Source organism: Macaca fascicularis, chromosome 5 (genome assembly GCF_037993035.2).
Source record: "Macaca fascicularis isolate 582-1 chromosome 5, T2T-MFA8v1.1".
NCBI lineage: Eukaryota > Metazoa > Chordata > Mammalia > Primates > Cercopithecidae > Macaca > Macaca fascicularis.
In genome coordinates, this window is record NC_088379.1 from 148,450,422 (window position 1) to 148,472,712 (window position 22,291).

At 42.2% G+C, this 22,291-nt stretch overlaps 1 protein-coding gene and 1 pseudogene across 6 annotated transcripts in view; one reads left to right on the forward strand and one right to left on the reverse strand.

The window, feature by feature from the left end:
* Positions 1-285: 285 nt before the first annotated feature.
* Positions 286-1,334, reverse strand: LOC141410342 (uncharacterized; annotated as a pseudogene).
* GAB1 (GRB2 associated binding protein 1) overlaps positions 1,006-22,291 on the forward strand; it is a 132,538-nt gene continuing 111,252 nt past the window's right edge. For 3 of the 6 annotated variants that reach the window (XM_065545531.2, XM_074040511.1, XM_074040512.1), the window contains exon 1: positions 17,757-17,915. In XM_065545531.2, the coding sequence (XP_065401603.1) occupies positions 17,793-17,915 (123 nt within the window). In that variant the 5' untranslated portion in view covers positions 17,757-17,792. Of the gene's footprint in view, positions 1,380-9,164; positions 9,234-17,756; positions 17,916-22,291 lie in introns of those variants that run through there. The other 3 variants (XM_005555988.4, XM_005555989.4, XM_074040518.1) reach the window with 2 other exon arrangements.

The window sequence follows — 22,291 nt, forward strand, 5'->3', positions numbered from 1 at the left end:
AACTCTTGATCTCGGGCACAGCACAAGCTCCGAACCGACACCGGGCTGAGTCAAGATGGCAAGCCCCGGACTGAACATTCCAACGTCCCTCGGTCCTCCCCGCGCCGGAGCCCCGGTGCCTCCGCCCTAGCCGAGGCCTCTGCGGTCTTCCCGGGCGAGAAGCGGACTGGGGGCCGCCGGACGGCGGAGGACCCTGCTCCTGCTTTCCGAACTACAGATCCCAGGGTGCCTCTCGGACTCGCGCTCCTTCCCTCCCTTGCTCCCTCCCTTCGTCCGTCTCCTCCCCCAGCCCTTGTTGTTTTGGCTGGAAGCGCTCCGGCGGAGTTTCAGAGAAAGTCTGGGCAGAAACCGGAGCCGGGCCTGAACGTGGGAAGGGGAGGAGGAAAGGGAGGAAGAGGGATCCCGGAGGCCGGGAGAGGGAGGGATCCGGATCTGGGGCCGAGCCGCTCAGAACCTGCCGCGCGCCCCGGGGTGGGGGAGGCGGCGGGGGAGGAGCGCGAGAGGCCGGGACAGCGGGATCCCTCCCAGGAGCCAAGTCGCCAAGCGCCTCGTTCCTCCGCCGCTCCCCGCCCTCTTCGGCTGCAGCTAGAGCGGACCCACCCTCCAGCTTGACCTGCGACCTCCCTGCGCCCGCCGCTCAGAGACGCCCCGCGCTTCGCCGCCAACCCTGCGGCTCCCTCTGTGACCCGGGACCAGCCCCGCGCCCGCTGCCCGTAGGCGGCTCGCGGCTTCCCCTTTCCTCGGCGTTCCCCGAGTGCCGCGAAGTGACCCACCCTCCCCCGAGGAGAGGGAAGGAGGATCGCTCCGGGCGCACCGAAACCGAGGGCGGGCGGGCGAGCGGGAGTGGGCACCGCGCGGGGCATTGTGTGTGTGTGTGTGTGTGTGTGTATGTGTGCGTGAACAGCACTGTGTCTGTTTCGGAAAGCGCTCTGGGGAGGTCTTGTCCCTAGGGGGCGGAGCGCCAGGGACCGAGGCTCCGGCTCCGAGTCGGGGCACAGTCCCGCTGAGTCCGAGCGCTGCTGAGGCAGCTGGCGAGACGGCACGTCTGGAGGCGAGGCGGGAGCACTGAAAGGAGGCCGGCGAGCCCGCTGCCCCGGCTCGCGTTCTGTTCAGGTTCGTGGGCCTGCAGAGGAGAGACTCGAACTCGTAGAACCCACGCACCGTGGAGCCTGTCCGCTCAGTCCGTCCGGGGTGCGCGACAAGGAGAGCTAGGTTCTAGCCGCTGCGCGCTCGACAGGCGTCGGCTGTGTCGGGAGCGCGCCCGCCGCCCCTCAGCTGCCCGGCCCGGAGCCCTAGACGCGCGCACCATGAGCGGTGGTGAAGTGGTCTGCTCCGGATGGCTCCGCAAGTCCCCCCCGGAGAAAAAGTTGAAGCGTTATGTAAGTACAGCTGTGGGCACCACTCCGCGGGCCTCGGCGTCCACACCCCTTCCCAGTCGGCTCGCCGGCGGCTGCAGCTGGCCGAGCGCGGGGTTGGTTCTTAAACAAATGCCGGTCTCTTTCCCCTTGGCCCCTACCCCTGGCGGTCTCGGGACCCGGGTGCCTTGCACTCCCTCACCCCCAGTCATCCACTTGGCCAGACAACTTTCTTCCTCCAGGTTCCAGAGAGCCTGCTTTGCGGACCTGCTCTCCCCATAAAAGGGCCTAGACTTCCAGCTAAACTGCTGCGTGCTTTTCTTCTTCCTTAGGAAGGATGGGGTGCGATGGGGAGAGGAGCCTTCTTCCTGCTTTATCCCTGCATCTGATTATTGGGCTGATGTGTGCTAAAGTTCCCGCACCGGGAAAACCGCCGAGGTTTTAGGGCTCACTAGCCCTTTCTTTTTGATGGGCGCTCCCTCTCCTCCGCCCCTCGAGATGGGTTGCGGGAAGCGGGCTGTGGACCTGAGGAGTTGGTAGTAGAGACAAGCATATCGAATGCGCGCAAAAGGGAAAGAAAGAAAAGTTATTACGCGCCCTGCCGTTTACTTAGCAGGGTTCACATTTTCGCGGTTTTGAATTGAGGGACTTTGGAGTTTGGCCCGGGAGCCTTGGCGGTTTGCTGCGAGAGGAGGGCGCTGGGGGGAGCCTAGTGGCTGGTGTTTGGGCGCCTTGGATGTGCTGTCAAACTCGGCAGGAGGGGACAGCTGAAGCCAGAAGGGATTTCAGTTGCAGTCCTTTCCCAGGGAACCAGAGTGGCTTTAATGGTGTTTGTGTAATTGATACAAGATGCTATGTGTTAAACCGTTTTAGCTGTTACGAAAAATATTCCTTGAAAGTATCAACCTTGCTTTAGTGGAAACCTGTGTCCTCTTCAGAGGTCTGGGATCTCATTCTTCCCATTGGTGGTTTTGTTGCTGCCCCCTGCAAAGGAAAGAAATCACACTTTTGTCCTGACACCTGGACCAAATATTTTTCTAGTAAAATGTGTTTGCAAAAGCAAAATTTATGCCCCCTTAAATATATAAATTTAATGCCTGTACTAATGGAACCCGTTTGTCGTTGAAGAATATCTACACCCAGTATTAGAGCTCAGGTTAATCCTATTAGTCACTGTTTGCTTGTATAGAACAGAGTGAAGTATTTAACTTCACTGACAACTCACCAGTGAATTTCTGATTTATTTTCTGCCAGAATTTATTATAGACAAGTAATTTTATTGAAGGACTCGATGCCACAAATCATAAGAAAGCTCTCCAGAGATGTGTAATACCTCCAAATCCTGTCCATCTATCAGTTTTCCTGAATATCCTAGTAAAAATGCTAACTTTATTCCAAAAATATGAGGGAGGCAGTGTTTTTTTTTCTCCAGCTGTTCTAAAGGGAAAGGGGTGTGTGTGTGTGTGTGTGTGACAGAGAGAGAGAGAAGGAAGGGAGGAAGGGGTAGGGAGATAAATATATTTGTTTTGAGAAGGCCCAACTTAGGAAAGACAGATTCTTGGAGGAACTAAAGAATAAGACATTTGCTGAACGAGAAAGTGATAATATAGGTTTAATTCATTCTTTCACATGGTTCATTCATGACTAACTCAAAAGACGCGAGGCACTGTATTAGACACCAACCATAAGGTCAGAAAATACAGTCGGAGAAAAGCCCTGCATCTTGGGCTTAGAATTCAATTGAACTATTCACCAGGAAAAAAATCAGCCAAAAAGATTATGTCTTAACAAGAAAAACAAACAAAAAGGAAAGTATAATTTGATCATTACAACTGTTTTCTGAGGTAGATGTCATCTCTATTTCACAGAAAACAGTCCTGCATTTGAACCCAGATCTGCCTGATTGATTCACTGTAAAAGGTTAATGACTCTCACCTCGTTCATTTCAAATGTGGAGCTTAGACTAGGTTATCTCTAAAGGTCCTTCAGGCTCACACCTGTAATCCCAGCACTTTGGGAGGCCGAGGCCGAGGCCGGTGCATCACCTGAGGTCAGAAGACCTGCCTGGCCAACATGGCGAAACCCTGTCTCTACTAAAAATAAAAAAAATAGCCGGGCGTGGTGGTGTACGCCTGTAATCCCAGCTACTGGGGAGACTGAGGCAGGAGAAATGCTTGAATCCGGGAGGTTGAGGTTGCAGTGAGCAGAGTTTGTGCCACTGCACTGCAGCCTAGATGACAGGGAGCAAAAACAGCAACAACAAAATAAAGTTCCTTTCAGATTTTAACTTTTCCTGACTCTGAATATTAGTTGAGAATACAAGAATTAGGTGGGCTATGGATCAGGTGCACAGTGCTAAGGAAACATTAAGACCTGGTCTTTACCTTTAAGTAGCTTTTTGAGTCTTTAGGACCATGAGACAAGCATATGTGAAAAAGCCAACAGTGCAAAGTGGTATATGACTGTGTCTAAGTTGAGCGGTATGGATATTTTCTGGCTGTTCTGAGGAACAAGTTCAGTGTAGACTGAAACTGTGGGAACATTTGAGAGAGACAGTGGGCTGACTACATTGTGTTTTCCACAGGAGGATGAATATGCCTAACAGCTTGGGAGAAACTAGGATTTTCTTTGCCTGGTGTAGCACTGGTGTTTTCTTTACCCATGAATAAAGTAGATGGAGATAGTCTGGGAAGACAGTGGACAGGGTGGCTGTCAGAATAGAGGAAACCAGCATGGAGTATAATGAGTTAAATAAGGCTTATTTAACTGTCAGGTTAAATAAGGCTTGTATTTTAGCTGTCAGGTTGGTGGCCCAGAAGATTTTGACATTCCCAGATTATTGATCTTTTGGCATTGGTGTCCAGGTTAGGTGGTTTTTGCTAAAGTAGCTTTCACCATCAAAGATATGGGCATGTATACATGCATTTCCTATGCTTGTTTTTTTTCATGTAGAATGTTTATTTTTCTGGATAAAGAAAACATTGTTGGCCACCCAGTAGGCAAAATGTTTCTGGATAATGATTTGTAATGAATGGATTCGCTATGAAAAGGTATCTTGAATTCTTGGTACTATAATTATTAAATGAGACTTCAGGGAGTTTGAGCATCATGATTCTGTTTGGAATATTTGGCCCATGGGACTTTGATAATTATCTCACTGTTTACAGCATTTATGGTAGTCCGAACACTGATTAAGATGATCCATAAGGGCTTTTAAGTGACAAAAAAATTGTTTTAGTTTTTTTTAATTAATCTTTTTTTTTTTGAGATGGAGTCTTGCTCTGTCACCCAGGCTGGAGTGCAGTGACACGATCTTGGCTCACTGCAACCTCCACCTCCCAGATTCAAACAGTTCTCCTGCCTCAGCCTCCCCAGCAGCTGGGATTACAGGCATGCACCACCACGCCCACCTAATGTTTGTATTTTTAGTAGAGATGGGATTTCGCCATGCTAGCCAGGCTGGTCTCAAACTCCTGACCTCAGGTGATCCGCCCGCCTCAGCCTCCCAAAGTGCTGTGATTACAGGCACCACACCTGGCCTTAAATTGTTATAATTTTATCTTTAAAGCCATCTCATATATGGCCCCCAACGTATTCCATTTACAACTCCGTTTTATGTTTACTGTTTCATAGTCAACTCAAGCAAGATTGGTTTTTCACACACTAGTGTGTTAGTCTGATGTGTAAGCTTTTCTTGAATTTTCTAAAGAGTGACACAAAAGAAAATGAAAGTCAAGAGTAGTCAGCAGATTCCCCAGCTTTTCCTTCTCTTTTTAATTTTTTCTATATTCACAAAAGGGTTCTTTCTTGTATGCGTTTCATTCTCCTGGAAGTTTTTAAAATCTACTTAAAATGTAGGTGAAAATTTTTAATGCTTATTTTCAGGGTTGCTACTGTGGTGTTGCTGTTTTCATCCTGTGTTATATATTAAACAGCTGCTTTTTTACTTTGTTAAGGACCTGATGGAATCATAAACAGATTACTGTCACTAGGGTTACAGAAAACAAGTAAAGTCTTGGTAGTATGCACTCAACAATGGTGCTCAGATTTTTAAAGAATTATTTAAAGAAATAAGGGTGGAATTTTCATCAGAACCTGAAATTTTAGCTGAAACAAGATGCAAGTCTGTAAACAAAGTATTGTTTCAAGACAGCTGGCTACCACAGCTAGCTCTACAGGAGGAGCTTCCTTGCCTGAAGCCTGAACGCTAAGTTTGGGCTCCTCCATAGCCCAGCTGTCAGCATTGGGCAGGTGCACAATCTCAGCAGGAGAACCTGCTTCTGAGGCCAGAGCAAGGTGGCCTGTTAGCTCACAGTCAGCCTGGGAGCAAGGCCCCAGCCAGTTCTTAGGTGGGTAATCTGTACCCAGCGTGGGCTCTCCGTCTGCTCTGCAGCTGTCAATTAACAGGACAACTCTTGTCTGGACTTCGAAAACACACCCCTGGTTCTGGAAATGGGCCTAGAAACAGAAATAGCCTCTCCTACTGGGTGGGCACCTGACATCTGACATGGAGGAGGGGGGCATGGGCAGGCCAAGTGTCAGCATCTCCTTGGTTCAAGGACAACCCAGGACCTGTGCTAAGCATGAAACCCCTGCTCTGTAGTGTCACTACAACAAAGAGGACTGTCATGTCTAGAAGCTCTTCCTATACCTTTTTGGCAATTACCACTAGCAATCAATGGATTCTGATGTTTCTGCTTACAGTGACTGAATAAGCATAATTATTCTGTTGAAGGAAATTTGTTCTTGCCATCCTCATGTTAGTAAACATAATTCAGATTCCCAATGTTTTTACCTTTTAAAGTGTAGCAAGAACGTTTTTTCTGTTAACAGAGATCAACTTGCAATTACATTAAGCCTTTACGATAGTTAATGATAGTTCATTTGTTGTGCCCGGGCTTAATGATAAGCGCAAAACTCTCCATGTGAAACTTGCTGAATCTCTAAAGCTGACTGCTACCTTTTGAGATTCAAAATTGCTGTTAGGAAGGTGCATTAATTTGGAGGGTAGAGAATTCTGCTGGCTCTTTAAAATTATTTTTTTAAGAGATCATCTTGGAACAAAAGATGGCAAGAGTTATAGTTGGATAATCTGTTTGACAAGTGACTGGTTATTTCAGTGTATTTTGCCATAATCTGCTTAAAAATGTAAGGAGTAAAACACACAGCATTTTTTGAGAGTAAGTAAAATTCCATATTTTGGACTTAACATAAAAGTATGCAGATAAGCTATTGATAATTTGCAGACTGAGAAAGTTTCAGAGGTGATAGATTCTTTTTTTTTTTTTGAGACGGAGTTTCGCTCTTGTCCAGGCTGGAGTGCAATGGCATGATCTTGGCTCATGGCTTACTGCAACCTCTGTCTCCCGGATTCAACTGATTCTCCTGCCTCAACCTCCCAAGTAGCTGGGATTACAGGCTCCCACCACCACGCCCGGCTAATTTTTTTTTTTTTTGCATTTTTAGTAGAGATGGGGTTTTGCCATGTTGGCCAGACTGGTCTCGAACTCCTGACCTCAGGTGATCTGCCCGCCTTGGCCTCCCATAGTGCTGGGATTATAGGCGTGAGCCACCGTGCCTGGCCAGAGGTGATAGATTGAAAACATGTATTAGGTACTCAGCACTCCTAATTTTCTTACAGATACTGACAGCCAGAAGGAGCATTGTAGTAGGTGGGCTACTACTTTACTTTTGAAGAATTTTGTTTTAAAATGTAATTTGATGCAACCACTGATGCTTTTACTGGGGATGTTTTGCTATAGTGGAAGGAAACTCAAACTGAGTGTCAGGACCCGAATTCTACTTGGCTTTGCCACTACTCACCCACAGGAGCATTTGACCATTCTGATCCTCAGTTTCCTTATCTGTAAAATGGGTGAGGGAAGAGCTATAGATCTTCAGCAGAAGCTCTGTTGCAGTTTAGCATTCCTCTTAGACATTTTCTTGGGTGGAAGGGACAAATGGGGAGCTCTTCAATAAGCTACAACATACATTTTTGGGGGACATCATCCTTTTGGGGAAATCTTTATTATTTATCTTAAATAGTTTAGTGACTGCTTCAGCAGTATTCTTTGGGGACTCTTGGTTTTTAACTAAAGGCAGACCTGTGTGCAGGGCCTTTGGCTGCTGTGCTCCTGGGCTGCGTGCTGTGTCTTGAGCCCCTGTGCAATGCCTGGCTCAGAGTAGGAGCTCAACAGATGCCTGTTGACTGAATAATAAACAAGTATCGCAGGAGCTTTTGTTATGTGCCATGTGTGGAATGCAAGGAAGGAAAGGCCCACTCCCTGCCTTTAAGGAGTTTCTAATCTGTTTGTGAAGACAAGTTGTCAATCATTTTATAGGAGATATGTTATACGGCCATATATGATTAGTTGCCAAATGAAGTACTATTACCTAAGAGTTTAGAGTGACAACAGGGGATGGAGGGGTGGGAGATGCCAGGGAAGACTCTGCAAATGAATTTTACACTTTGCTCTTGTAAGAGCTGGTGTACTGCCGGCAGCAACAGCAAAATCTTAAGGGAGGGCTGGTTTTAAAGGAAGAACAAACATTTGTGTTGAGTTTAGATGTCCTCATGAAAAAAGAACTGCTTCCCAACACCCCAGTTTCATGTGTGGAGTGTGGCTGTCAGCTGTATCTTCTAGTTTGAGAAGTTTTTGTTTCTGCTAAGATCTATTGTTCCTCATGGGCTCCTGAGCACAAGTGAATTTTCTGCATCAAACTAGAAATGAACAAAACAACTTGTTTGGTCACCTGAACTTATTAAAATTCCAAGGGACATGAGTTGTTTAAGATTTCTTTATGTCTGTTTTAAGCTAAGTAATTCATTCTGGCAAGCAGTTAGTTTACAACAGAGAGGGAGCATGTTCTGGTGGGAGGGAGAATAAAAGAGCCTTTGATTCATTTGCTTCTGAGTTCCAGCAGCAGGGCCAGGGCTGCCTTGGGCTAGCGTCTTATTTCGGACTTTGGAAGCCATCTTAGCCCAGCTGTGTGAGTGCCAGCTTGTGTTGAGGGGGGGAGAGAATAACACCAACGGATCACATGAAACCCCCTCTCACTGTGGATGGAGGGGTTTCTCTCATTTCACATTTCTCACATCAACGTGGTGCTTAATTTCCACCAAGTTAGAGCTCCATCTGAATTTGCCATTTGAACTTGGATTGAAGTCACGATCTTTCTGTGACTCCTTTTATCTCAGTCTGCCAACTAATACAGAAAACTTACCAAGTCACAGGTCTCTTTATTCTCCCCTCTTGGGATATAACACCCATAAAATTAGCATTCTTTCTTTTTTACATTACCCCTGGCAAAAAGTGGCCCATTGTACTGTGGATTTCCATATTTATTAAATAACTAGGCTCTTCCTTTGCCAGTGGGATGGCTATAGGAGCCTCAGTCAATTGTAGATGACAATTTAGGCCTGTAGAATTGCTGGGGAAAGTCATTTTTAGTAACTGGAAATTTTTGCTCATTCTAGGCTTGTATGTTTGAGCATCTTAAATAATAGAAGAATGCCCTAACTGGAAAAAAGAATCATTTCTTTTTTAAGCAATTCACTTATTCATGGAGCAAAGTTCTCCCTAGTTTAAAAGTTCTCATTGCTGAATAAAGTACACTATAACCTAAGAGCTTTTGACCTTCTCCCAGCCTGGTTTTAAAAAGAATTAAGACTATGCACTGTAATGCATGTTTGGTTGTTATCTCTGTTACATTAGCTCTTGAAGCATTCTGATTACAACTTGTAGCTGCCAAGCCCTGTCCTGCAGTATTATCTGGAACAAAAATTTTCCATGTGGTTGTTTTTAGCAGAGCTCCTATATGCAAACTGCACGTGGAGGATATAATTTATAAAGGAATAGAACTTCTAGAAGGAGAAATGTGAGTTAACTTTTTTCTATCATTTAATCGTTCTTTCCTCACCTCTTAGTGTGTGTTTCAGTAATGTTTATCATCTTTCTAAACTGAGTTTTCTTTTATTTTTATATACTCAAAAGAATGCCACATTTACCAAGTGTTTTTCTGATGGTGGTTTTCTTTTCTCCCAGCTTTCTACTTTGAATTCATACTTGGCCTAGGCAGTTCTCTTAAGTTATGTGTTCAAAAAACAATGTCCTAAGAGGAAAAAAACAAATGGCCACATTGTCCCATGAATTAAAAACAATATACCAAGAGTCCAAACATTTCAATGTAAAAAATATTAAGCCTTTCTTTTTTTAGGAAGACAAATATTAAACTTTGCTTTAACTATCCTGTTGATTGTTTTTCCTTTTCCTTTTTTATTTATTTTCTTTTGGTTTGACTCATGTAGCTTAAATTTATTTCAAAAACAGTTTTATACATACTTAAGAATACTGCACGTAGGGGAAAGCATCAAAATTCCATTTCACATTTCAAGAGAAAAGTGAGAGGAGGCCATCCTCCTGTCAGAAGAGGGGCAAAATGTCAAATAATACCAAGGTTTTATAACTTACTTTTATGTTGCTTGGTTAAGTTATTTATCATTATCGACTAGAGATATTTAGCTATTTAAATGTGAAATAAGCAGGTAAATGCAATTTAAGTTAAGCAAGTTTCATATTTGCTTTTGTGAAATGAAGTCCTGGACATAAGCATGGGAAGAACTCAACACATTTTGTTGTAGTGTTTGTTTTAAATAGGAAATAGAGACAGGGTCTCTCTACATTCCCCAGGCTGGTCTCGAACTCCTGGCCCCAAGTGATCTTCTGCCTCATTGTTGTAGTTTTTATTGTTGTATTTAATGCATTAGCCAGCCAGTTGCTGTAACATTTTATTTGCTAACTTTTTTAAATGAGAGGAAGGTAAAAGCACTCTGTGCCATAGTTCCCTACCCTCTCTTTTCCTATTCATTTCTGCTTCTCTGTGATATAAGCCTAGATATCAAGATCACAAAATATTTGTGTCCCAATCTTTACACACACATTCTTTCACCTTTTCTCTAAAAAGAGAGCGTTAATTTGTGTCACTCTTACGTAGTAATCAAGAAGAGAAATAATAATGTTCCACCCAGCATGTAGATTGTTTTTCTCTCCTGAAATGCAGCTTTTAGTTACTGCTGTATTGGGAAATGTGGTTAGGCCACTTTCTGACTGGCAGAACTCCTCCCTGAGATGACTACCTGATGAAAGAATTACCTGCCTGTGTGCCTTCCCAGCTCCAGTCCTTAGCACATTCCCATCACTGCTGTGGCCAGAGTTGGAGTTGCCAAGACTAAGGTGCTGGTGGAGGGATGATGACTCCTTGATTATCGAGAGAGAAGTGCTTTAATCTTTGACTTTTGTAAGAGAGATACTAGGTAAAAGCTACCTTCGGCGTTTTGAATTCCAGTGCTGTTGTGTAGAGCTTGATGAGGAACGATTACCTCATTCAGCTAGGGGGGTATTTTTTGAACCCTCTACCCTCTGGCAAAGTTATAATTGACCCCACAGTTATGTAGGAAGGAGTATTTACTTTACATGTTCTTGAGTTTCAGGTTTACATGTTTGAAGTGTTGAGAAAAGGTAAAAGGAAATATTGAACTCCTAAGAATGTAAAATATTTGGGAAGGTACTTTGTTCCTAGTGATGCTGTTACATAAAACCAAAGCCTTCTGAGTAATCTTTGCTGGGTATGTAGGTCATTTACCTCCAAAGAAAAAGGTACACAGTTAAACTGGCGCTATTGAACGGTATTATTTTTCTTTCTATTCCTTTAAGCAGTCAAATAGTTGAGAGACAAATTTATAAATGCTGAATGTTTCAAATGGGAAAAGCAAGCCTAATATATTTTTCTAGTTGATTTTCATAGTGACCCACAGTATACAGAGAAAAAGGTGTAAACACAGGAATTTGTGAAAATTACGGCTTCACTTATCATTCTTTGGTGTTTGTAATAGGATATTAATTTCCAGAGGACAGAGATGGCGTTTGTTCTCTGTCTCAGATATATAGTGCAGTGCCTTGCACATACTGTTAAACAGCACGATCAAATAATTGTAGAATTTTGAGCCTAAAATTGTAAATTCTCTTGTCCAGTATTTCTTAACCTTTTCTAACCCACTCCTCTCTCATGTATTGTTTGAGTGTCCTTTGGCTTTTAATCCAGTTTTATCTTCTATGATTTGCATTACAAAAACAATAGCTATATTGAAACTTTTTGCTAATTACACTATCTTCTTCTCCACCCAAAAGAACCCAACCCACTCCTTTTACGGGGAATGAAAATAAGCCTAAGGGAGATGAATTGATTAGTCCAAAGTCATACTACTTAACCAATTGTTCTGTCGGGGCCCATCTCTCACCTCCCAGATAAAATCCTTTCTGTCAGAGTGAATGCTCACGTGAACAGGGCACTGTGAAGAATGCAAAAGAAGAGGACCAAGCGAACACTGCTTTCACCTTTGAGAGCTGTGTGCTGCTAGGGGACACAGGTTGCACTTAGTTCTACAAATTACATAATGATCAGTGATGTGTGAGACATTCTGGTAGAAGAATCCAGCAAAGATAGGTTAATTCAGGTACTCTGTGAAGGCTTAATGAAGGTGGCAAGAGCCGTTTCACCAGGACCTTAAAAGATGGATTCAATTTTCAAAGATGAGGCTGGAGTAAGATCTGATTTCTGTTTCTCCTTTTCCCAGCCAGACTCTTGCATTGCTGTTTACATTTGGTTATCCCTTTTTTTCACCTGCTGTTCATTTCATAATGGAATACAGCTGGGTCCTTTTTCCATCACCCTTATTTAAACACCAGTCTCTGATGTTCCTAAGTGCTGGAGTTCTTGAGGGTTCCAGTGCTAGCCCTGGTTGGTCTCCTCCTCTTTTCATCTTTGTTAGTTGGTTCTTCATCTGTTGTGAGATCGTGAACTCCTTTGAAAATGTGAGGCTCTCAGTTACCATAAGAATTCTTACCAACTTAGACACAAACATTATTATAATCTTGGATGTTTTCTGACCTTTAAAACTCATCTATGGCTCTTAACACCTAGTTAAATGTCCTGAATTATATGTTGATAATTTGAGTACTCTATCTCAGCCCAATTCTCATTCCATAGATCTATGGATCTAAGGGTTTAAATCCAAAATGGCTTATATAGCCCACAGCAACTCAGAGTCAGAATGCCCACAGCAGATCTTATCATCCTTTCCCTTAAACCTGGTCTTCTTGGCTGTTCCTCGTACAGTGGCTCAGCCAGGTTTTCTTTTACTTTTCTCTGTCTCTCATTCTCCACACCCAATGACCAAACCCTGTCAGTTTTACCTCCCAAGTATCTCGATTTATTGGCCACTCTTGCCTAAGCCATCTTTGCCTTTCTTCTGGATTGCTGCAATAGCCAGTTGCAGTTGCTGCTCTCTGCCTCCTCTTGGGCCCCTCTTAACTGTCTTGTCAAGGCAGCCAGAATGACTTTTCTGAAATACCAATCTGATAATGCCATTCCATAGCTCGAAGCTGTTCTGCGGCGTTCTTTTGCTCTTCGGAGTGCCTCTGCCTCTTCCTTTGGCTTGCATGGCCCTTTATGTGGCAGCAGCACATCCATCCAGTAGTGTTTGTTGCTCCCTTCTCCACTCAGTCTCTCCCCTTCAGCTATACTGAACTTTCATGGTCCAGATCAGCTCTGAGCTCTCTCTCTCTCCGGGCCTTTGCACCTGCTCTCCTCTCCTCCAGGAGTCCTTGAACCCTCTCTTTTCCGTCTCACAACCAGGCTAACTTTGGGAGCCTTTTCTGACCTCCACCACCACTGCCACATGTACACACAGACATATTGTGCTGGGAGCATCTGTTTTGTCCTCCTGTCACGCTCTGTTATTCTCATAGCATAGCACTTGCCACACTTGATATTTGCTTGTTTACTTGTCTCCCCTCCGATGGTGGGGCCATGTTGTGACTTTTGTGAGCCCCAGTGGTACATAGGTCCCTTCATAGGTCCCCCCCTTCCTAGGTTAAAAAAATTAAAAACTATTTTGCAGCTATGTCAGTATAAAGATGAATATATTCTAACCTGGAGTAGTTATTTTTCATTTTTTATTTTGATTTTTAAAAGAAAGTATTAAGACACTTTTTGTGTGCTCCTAAAAGTATCATGGGCCCCAAGCACTGTGCCTTCTGTCTGATGGATATGTTGGCCCTGTTAAATGAACAGAAATACTTTTAAGATAAAGTTGACAGCATATGTCAACTGATTGATTGGGACTAAGAAAAGGGAGGAGTTACTCAGTTATTTTGTCATGTGGCACTGTTATCATGGCTTAGATAGCTCACTAAAACACTCTTAACACTTTGTATTTTAGGCTGGGCACGGTGGCTCACCCCTGTAATCCCCGCACTTTGGGAGGTGGGGTGGCTGTATCATCTGAGGTCGGGAGATAAGAGACCAGCCTGGCCAACATGGTGAAACCCCGTCTCTACTAATAATACAGAAATTAGTCAGGTGTGGTGGTGCATGCCTGTAATTCTAGCTACTCGGTAAGCTGAGGCAGGAGAATCACTTGAACCTGGGAGGCGGAGATTGCGGTGAGCCGAGATCGTGCCATTGCACCCCAGCCAGGGCAACAAGAGTGAAACCCTGTCTCAAAAAAAAAAAAGGCTTTGTATTTTAGTCCCTGGTAATGGAAAAATATGTGTATATATATAGATTTATATAAAATATATTTTAAAATATGTATTTAGGAGCAAAATTTGATTATGTAAAAAATGTGTTCTATGAGCTGTTTAATCTGCACAATTTCTTCACGATGTTTCTGTGTACGACAGTTTTTAGTAGACGTGGGTAGGTGATTTTGACCCCTCCACAGGACATTTTGAAACAGGAAAGGTTCCCTTGTCCCCCTCGCAAGGCATGCAATGGGGATGTGCTCACTTCTTCAGGGCCCCACTGCTCAAACCTCTAGGGGAGCATACAGACGAGCAGGCTGAGGGGCTCTGACCCCACCGCAGTGTCTAGGGGTGAAAGTTTACAACTGAAGCCCCAGTGGGCGTGTGTTACGGGGTGCTCTTTTAGTTTGCCCTCTATAGACAACTTGTGTTAACCAGCTCAGTTAAACCCCCTTCCTTATCACAAGGACAGAGGGACTTCTGTATCCCAGGGTTTCTTGCCTTGGTGTACCAGAAGAATTGGATCACACGTGGAGCTGGAGAATGAGTGCAAGGTTTTATTGAGCAGAAATAGCTCTCAGCAGATGGGGGAGCCAGAAGGGAGATGGTTTTCCCCTGGAGTGGGGCCACTCAGCCGCCTGACTCTTCTCCAGCTTCTCCGGCCATACTCTGAGTTGTTCGGCCAGTCCACGGTCAGCTTGCCTGCGGGTGCTCTTCCACGGTGTGCTCTCTCGACGACCAGCCGCTTGTGTCTTCTCCCGCGAACGTCTTCGTCAGGACCTCCAGCCGCTTGTTCCTAGGGACTCTGGAGGGGGAGGTTTTTATAGACACAGATGGGGGCGTGGCCGGCCAGGGTGGTCTTGGGAAAGGCGACCTTTGGGCGCCAAGGCTGGAGTGCCAGGCCTCACCTAGGATCGTGGGGGTGGATCCCTAGTCAGGGACCACGCCTTCCTCCCTTCGAGATCATTTAAAGGGACCACGCTCTTCCCTTCCCAGCACTTCCCTATCAATTTAACAATTTCTGGAGACATTTTGGTTGCTACAACTAGGAGGAGGAATGCTTCTGGTATCTAGTGGGAAGAAGCAGGGATGCTACTAAACACGCTGTGTTGCACATATTTATCTGGCTGAAAATATCAGTGTGCTGAAGTTGAGAAATCCTCATGTAGAGGGGTTCATAAAGCTTGGTTCTTTTAGTATTATGCAATTTTTAAGCAGCACAGCATATTCCTTTCATCTCACGGAAGAGAGATGAAAGTTACTCTCAGTTTTGGTTCTTGCTTTCCTATTCCACTCTTTGTAAGTGTTTACTTCTATTGGATTTTCTTTCTTGTCTCTTTATTAAGAGACATCATTAAATATTCATTTAGTATATTCCTATGTTTCCAGTTGGATTGTGTCATAGCACCGGAAGCAAGCATTTATTTTTCTGACTAAAATAATGTTTGAGAAAAACAGTCATTGAGATGGCTGAGCCTTTGATCACTAGAGGGTTTAGGTGATAGGCAAATTCTCTCTCCAAGGATCTGTTGTCATTTAAATCATTACCAAAATACTCATTTTTTTCCTTTACTCTCCTAGCTTAGAGTACAGCCAATTGTTGTCTAGTAGGGGGATGCTGAGTCATTTTTTCATGCATTTTCTTACCTCTTGGCTGCAATATCACCATTCATTGTTCACAAGCCACCCAGCTTGTTTACTTTTTATAAATTACATGTAATCAAGTCCTCTTTCAGGTCTGGCTACTGTAATTGGCAGCAGCCACAGAGCAGGGCTGACAAGTCTGCATTTATGCTGATGTCTCATATTCAGCCCACTCTCCAAGCTTTCTTTCCTCTTCCATGTGTATTTTAGAAGGAAGGCAAATAGAAGGAATGCAAAGAGAGAACTGTTAAGGTGTTCTCTCTTTTCAGATGATCCTAAGATACTTATAGCTTGGCAGAGTCCTTGTGTCATTTGGTTGGGAAAAAACAAGGGTGTAGAGCAGTCAGTGGTCCTTAAACTTCAGTGTGCATAACAATCACTGGGTAACTTCTAAAGTTAAGATTCTTGGGCTCTACCCTCCTTCTAATATTTTTATTAAGTCTGGGTAGAGGTCCAGAAAACTGCAGTTTCTTACTTGAACCCCTGCTGATTCTGATGTAGATGGTCCTTAGATTACTCTTGGAGAAATCCTGAGTTGGGCATAGAGGGAAAAAGAGACAAGAAAGAAAATCCAATAGAAGTAAATACTTATAAAGAGTGGAATAGGAAAGCAAGAACCAAAACTGAGGGAGTAACTTTAATCTCTCTTCAGTGAGATGAAGGGAGTGAGTATGCTGTGCTGCTTAAAAAGATAAGTGTTTAGTTTTTTCTGGCAGTGAACGAGATCAAACTGTCCTCCAAAGAGGACATATTTAGAGGATGACAAAAGTGAAAAGGAATTTTTAGAAAGGTTAGAATATGAGAAAGTACCTAACTGTCGCCGAAAAACTCAAAAGACATGATTAAATCAAAGAAAGTATTTTGTAGGTGTCTGTTTAAAGAAGAATGTGCATTCCTGAATCAAGAGTTTATGAATGGCTTAAAGATGAAGAGGAGAGATGAAAGAGGATTAGCTGTTCACCAGAAGTTCTGGTTATTCTAGTTATTGGATCTGAAACCATCTTATTAAAGTATAGTCCGGATTTCCTGGAATAGTTCACATTTCTAATATTCTTTCCCATTATTTTTATAATACATGTCTGATTTGCCCCAATTTTTGGTTAGTTGAGATGTGGTTGATGTGTAAAAGAACACCAAAAGTGGGTCTACTTGACTGAGGAAGCTCTCTTGCTTTCCAGCTCTGTGTTTGTATATGTGTGTGTTAGATTTATATTTTCTAATCTATCTCTTTTAACCTAAACTTTGATTTTAAAGCCCACGTTAGAGAAAGAGCAAGAGAGACAGACTGACTCCACTTTAGAAAATTGGTCAAGAAGTGGACCAGGTGGGAATGGTTACTTAATCCTAGCAGAGGAATAAAGTACTTGACTTCCAGCTACCTATTGAATGTACTCTGCTTCTAGACAGCTATTCCTTTTTTTTTTTTTTTTTTTTTTGGACATATTATTTCCATAGAGGAACTTTATAGTTCGATTCAGTAACCTTGGAGAGAGGTCCTGACCGAAAAACAAAAAAAGAAAAGAATTTTGGAAGATAGTCGGCCGGGCGCGGTGGCTCAAGCCTGTAATCCCAGCACTTTGGGAGGCCGAGACGGGCGGATCACGAGGTCAGAAGATCGAGACCATCCTGGCTAACACGGTGAAACCCCGTCTCTACTAAAAAATACAAAAAACTAGCCGGGCGAGGTGGCGGTCGCCTGTAGTCCCAGCTACTCGGGAGGCTGAGGCAGGAGAATGGCGTGAACCCGGGAGGCGGAGCTTGCAGTGAGCTGAGATCCGGCCACTGCACTCCAGCCTGGGCGACAGAGCAAGACTCCGTCTCAAAAAAAAAAAAAGAATTTTGGAAGATAATTATAAAGTGACGAGTATCGCCAGCATTTGTTAAATCATTCTTTCTTTATTCTAATTATCTCTGTATTAAAGTGTTCACTTTTCCATATACATGCTCTAGAAACCCAGATTGTACTTTAGAACTTTCACCGCTATAGTGTATTAACTAGCTTGCTAATCCTTTTTACCATCTTTGATGTTCTTTCCCTTCCATCTGCTCACAAGATTTTATAGAATCTTCATACCTGCATTGTAAGTGTTGAGGATCATTATTGTTATTGTATGAAGTGTCTACCACACCCTCTCATTGCACTAAGAGTCCAAGTAAGTGTAGTTAGTAGATCACTTTGCTCTGAAGTGAATAGAAGGGTTGTTGCTGTATGCTGGTGGAGACCCAAAACCAGCTTCTTCCATTTACTCTGGCAATCAAGAAAGGCGAGACTCCTGTGTCTTCTACCCTGCACTTTGAAGACTGGGCTCAGGACTTGCTGTCTTCATTTCAGGTTACCTTATTTTCTTGCTTTCTTTTGTTTTTAAAATCATATACTTGGTATATCTTGGTGTATCTCCTTTTTATGAGCCTCTTAGTATTCCTAACTTTTCAGATTTTTTTTCTTCCTTGTGATTTATTCTAACTCATATACTGTTTAACATAGTGATGGGTGTTTCCAATGAATTTTTATATTTTCTGAAAACAAGTGTAAATGCTCTTAGAAGCATAACATTAAATAGCTATCAAAATGCAACATTAGGAAATCACATAAATTTTCAGTGGAAGTATTTTAACTTACAGTTTTCCATTTTGAGTTTAACATATAGAGAAAAAAAGAGTTATAAAATATTAGGTAAGCAGATTTATTGCCCTTTGCCTAAGTTACTAAAGGGAAGTGTTTCTTTTAAAAAAACTTGGTGTAGAAGATTTATCATTAAACTATAATATATATATTTGACTTTGTAATATTTTTATGTTTACTTATATTTGAATAGAAAATGTGCATAGATTTACTTAAAATGTATAGTATATTGGTATTCATTATTTAAGTTACAATTTTTAATACCCAGAGATTTCCAAATCTTTAATATCTACCTATTTATGCCAGTGATTCTTAAATAACTAAAAGATACTCTTTATAGTAGCTTTTATGCACACTAAATTTTTTAGCAAATGTGCTTTGCTCCAAGTTGGAGAATTAGTTATATGTTGAGAAGCCCATGCTTTTACTAAGTGAAATTGAAACATAGATATTGAAATATTTTTCATCCTTCAACTAAGTTCTAGCCTTGAAAACATCTGTTTGTTTTCAAACAGGATCTGTTGTTTTTCTAAACCGTATACTTCCAAAGCAGAATAGATTTTCTTCGAGATTTTTATTGAAATACCTCAAGGAGAACAACATGACTCAAAAGAGGATAAAGGCTAATTTTTCTTAATGAAAGGAGAAAAACATTTTTTACTCTTTCTATTCTTAATTTAGGCCTAGGAAATACCCTGAGTCCAAGGCCAGCTGGTTTCAGCATGCAGAGATGAGACTAGAACACGCTTCCTGATGCCCAGGCCAGAGCTGTTCTCATTACCATTTCTATATCCACCTCCATCTTTAGTGGGTTGCTGTGATTTCCAGCATTCAAACCATTGCACATTTCCAGAGCCTTTCAGCTGTCTCATGGAGCAGTTCATCCCAATGACTGCTTTTTTAATTATTATTTTCAATTGTAATTAAAACAAAACAGCAACACATAACATAAACTTGACCATCTTAATCATTTTTAAGTGTATGGCACAGTAGGTTAAGTATTCAGGTTGTTGTGCCAGCCCAATATCTCCTGCTTCTCCATTCAATCTCAGTAGCATTGGAAACAACAGAAGGGGCTTTATGCAAACACCTTTCAGGAAGGCGTGTGCCTCACCTGTGTTTGCTCCTTCACAGTAATAGGAAGTTAATTATGTGGGATTTGCTCACCTGATCCACACAGATGATCCTACTGTCGGATCATTTGGAAATCCCACACCCCTTTCTTCCCCCGAGGAAAAAATTCTTTCCTGATCCTAGATTCAGTGCTCTGTTTAATCTTGAGCATATGAGAATGAGTCACCATGGGTAAGTGTGTAATCTCGTTTATACCTTTCTTCCAACCCCCTTTTAATTTTTTAAATGTATGTTACTGGATCCTGCTTTTCTACATAAGGACTGGTGATTTGGAAACTAATTTTGGGACTGCGAGGTGTTGCGATTTTTTTTGGAACCAGTGCTTTCTGTTCTGCTGAACATGAAGCTGCATGGCCTAACTTCTGAAATTCAGGCTATGTATGGAATGTCTGTGTGGATGAAGAAACAAGCCAATGCCTTTTTTTGGGTCGGGGCCGGGGGGTGGGGGAGAGGCTGGGAGAACGATGAATGAAAATGTTAAGATAGTCTGATCTTGTGGGGGAAACATTCAGATTTTGAAAATATGTGCAAACCAAAGACGAGCAGTTAATTACTTTGTGATTTTATTTTACCCACAAGAGAAATACTTGATATTGTGCTGAAGATGATGTTGAATAGGTATATTAACTCAGATAAAATAACAGTTTTACTTTTGATTCCAGTTATCCCTATCTATACAATGCATAAATGCTATTTCCATTTCTTCATTCGTGGAATGAAAAACATTTCACTGGAAAATTATTTTTAAAAAAGTACTTTAAAGTACATTGGAATCTTTAGGATACTTTGAACATGGTGCTTAAAGAATGTAAATGGTTAATACTTGCTTTCATGCCCATAGAGGAATATGGGAGTGGGACTGACTTGAATATCAAAATGAAACTCTGTATCCATTTTTAAATACAGTATGCATTTGAGCAAAGCCCTTCTCCCTAAATGCTTATTTTAAATTGGCAGTTGCTCAGCCAACAGTCAGTAATCTCAGTTAGCAAGTGTTTGGCACGCCTGTTTTTTAACCTGCACAGGTTCAGTTCACACAAAGAAAGAGAGGGTTGGGTTACGTGATGCAAACACCACGTTAGCCTCATTAACATATTTTGAATAACTGTATTTGAATATTTGCCAGCTAAGCTAGGCCATCTGAAGGCCTTCCGAACGAATTGGGAGTTTCTGAAGCAGAGTGTAGAGATTTGAGCCTGTAAACTTTCTACTTTTTCTTCTTGAGAGGAAAGATTTTAGAAGATTCTATTTAGAATACTTTCCATACCCTCTCAAAAGAACACCCTTTTTTTTTTTTTTTTAAATTCTGCAGAAATTTTGGACTTTCTGCCACCCTTTTATATATCTTTAAAAGAGGTACCATAAGACGTGTCTCAGAAATACCTTTAGGTAATCTATCCTGAGTGGGTTTGAGTTTCTACTCAGCCTGTTTTTTGTCTTTGCAGAATTTAGTCCTGAAGCTCTTTCTGTGAGTCTATCTGGAGAACCTCTTCTGCAAACTTACTGTGTGAATGCCAGTGGTTGGAACAGGACAGATGGGATAAACTAGGGTGCCTGTAAACTCCTACCTAGTGGATGCTCAGATCATAAAGATGCCAGCCTGGGTCAACTCTATATAGTATAGAAATTGTTTTTACAAGCCTCCAGTTTTGTGGCCTGACATCTGTATCTGTTCAGAAATACTTTTTTTGACTTTGACACCTGTCTGGCTGAAACCACAACCTTGGGCTCTAAAACTGGGCAAGGGAGGAGTCCATTGGAACCAGGGGTTCTCAGATATTTTAATATACAGGGTTTTAGGGGTGAGAACATGAGGCAGCATATACTTAGCTCTCTAGTTTTCATTCTGGGGGACAAGTGAGGGGAGTATCAAAATCACCAGGGAACTCTTTGAAAATATTCACCTTGATTATTTTTTTCCTGTTTACCTGTTGTGGTGAAGGGTGGGTAGGGATGACTGTGTGATGAGGTGGCGTTTTGAATCTGGAATCTGCGGAAGCTGTGGGTGCTTACCACAGGGTGGTAGTTTCCATAGTTTGGGCCAGTTTGCAACCTGTCTTGTACTTACCCTTTGGAATGGAAAGATACAGTCTCATGATACCAACTCTTACCCCTCCTTAAGGGTGTATTTGGTAGCATTTCCAGGAAATGATTCCTTCTACCTGAGGACTTTTTCCTTTTCTTTATCTCTTTAGAGATGATTCTTAAGACTTACTTTGAAATCATATATATATACATATATATACACACACACACACATATGAATTATCAGAAACAGGGAAGAATAAATTTGAGCATTCCTTTTTTTATACATGTTTTGTAAATCTCTCCTTTAGTGGAAGGGAAAGAGGATGCAACTATGCTGAGAAATGTGTCTATTATGTAAATTGCTATTTTTAAAAAAACACTTGTAAAAACTAAGAACCTGGGAAAGAACTCCAGTGCATTAAATCAAGCCCTAAATTTTCAACAGACATTTTAATGAGTATATATTTTATACGTCGATTGTGTGTACATGCGTGTGTATCCTTTAAAGTTTTTAGATTGAAGTTACTAAATTTCAGCTCTCTTTTGTTGAACTTAAATGATTTACTCGTAATTTTGTCAGTGATTCTTACATTACACGATCACCATCTACTCATAATTAATTGTACAGACACAATTTTAAATTTCATAGCTTTTTTTCCAGTTGATTTGTTACAGCCTGTTTAAAAGACAAATTTATAGGCAATTGTAATCTTCATGAAGCAATGTGAGTTGATGAATACCTTTGAATGTCGTTTCAGTATTTTTCTTTTTTATTATAAAATGTTAAATATGTCATTTGTGAAGCTTCTCTCTTGTGTCAGTTTGTTGTATTTGACACAATAGGAATACTCATGCAGTGTTTGTTACCAGTTTCACGATATGCATTCAACATCTCTGAAGGTGGTGAATACGAAATCTGTTTT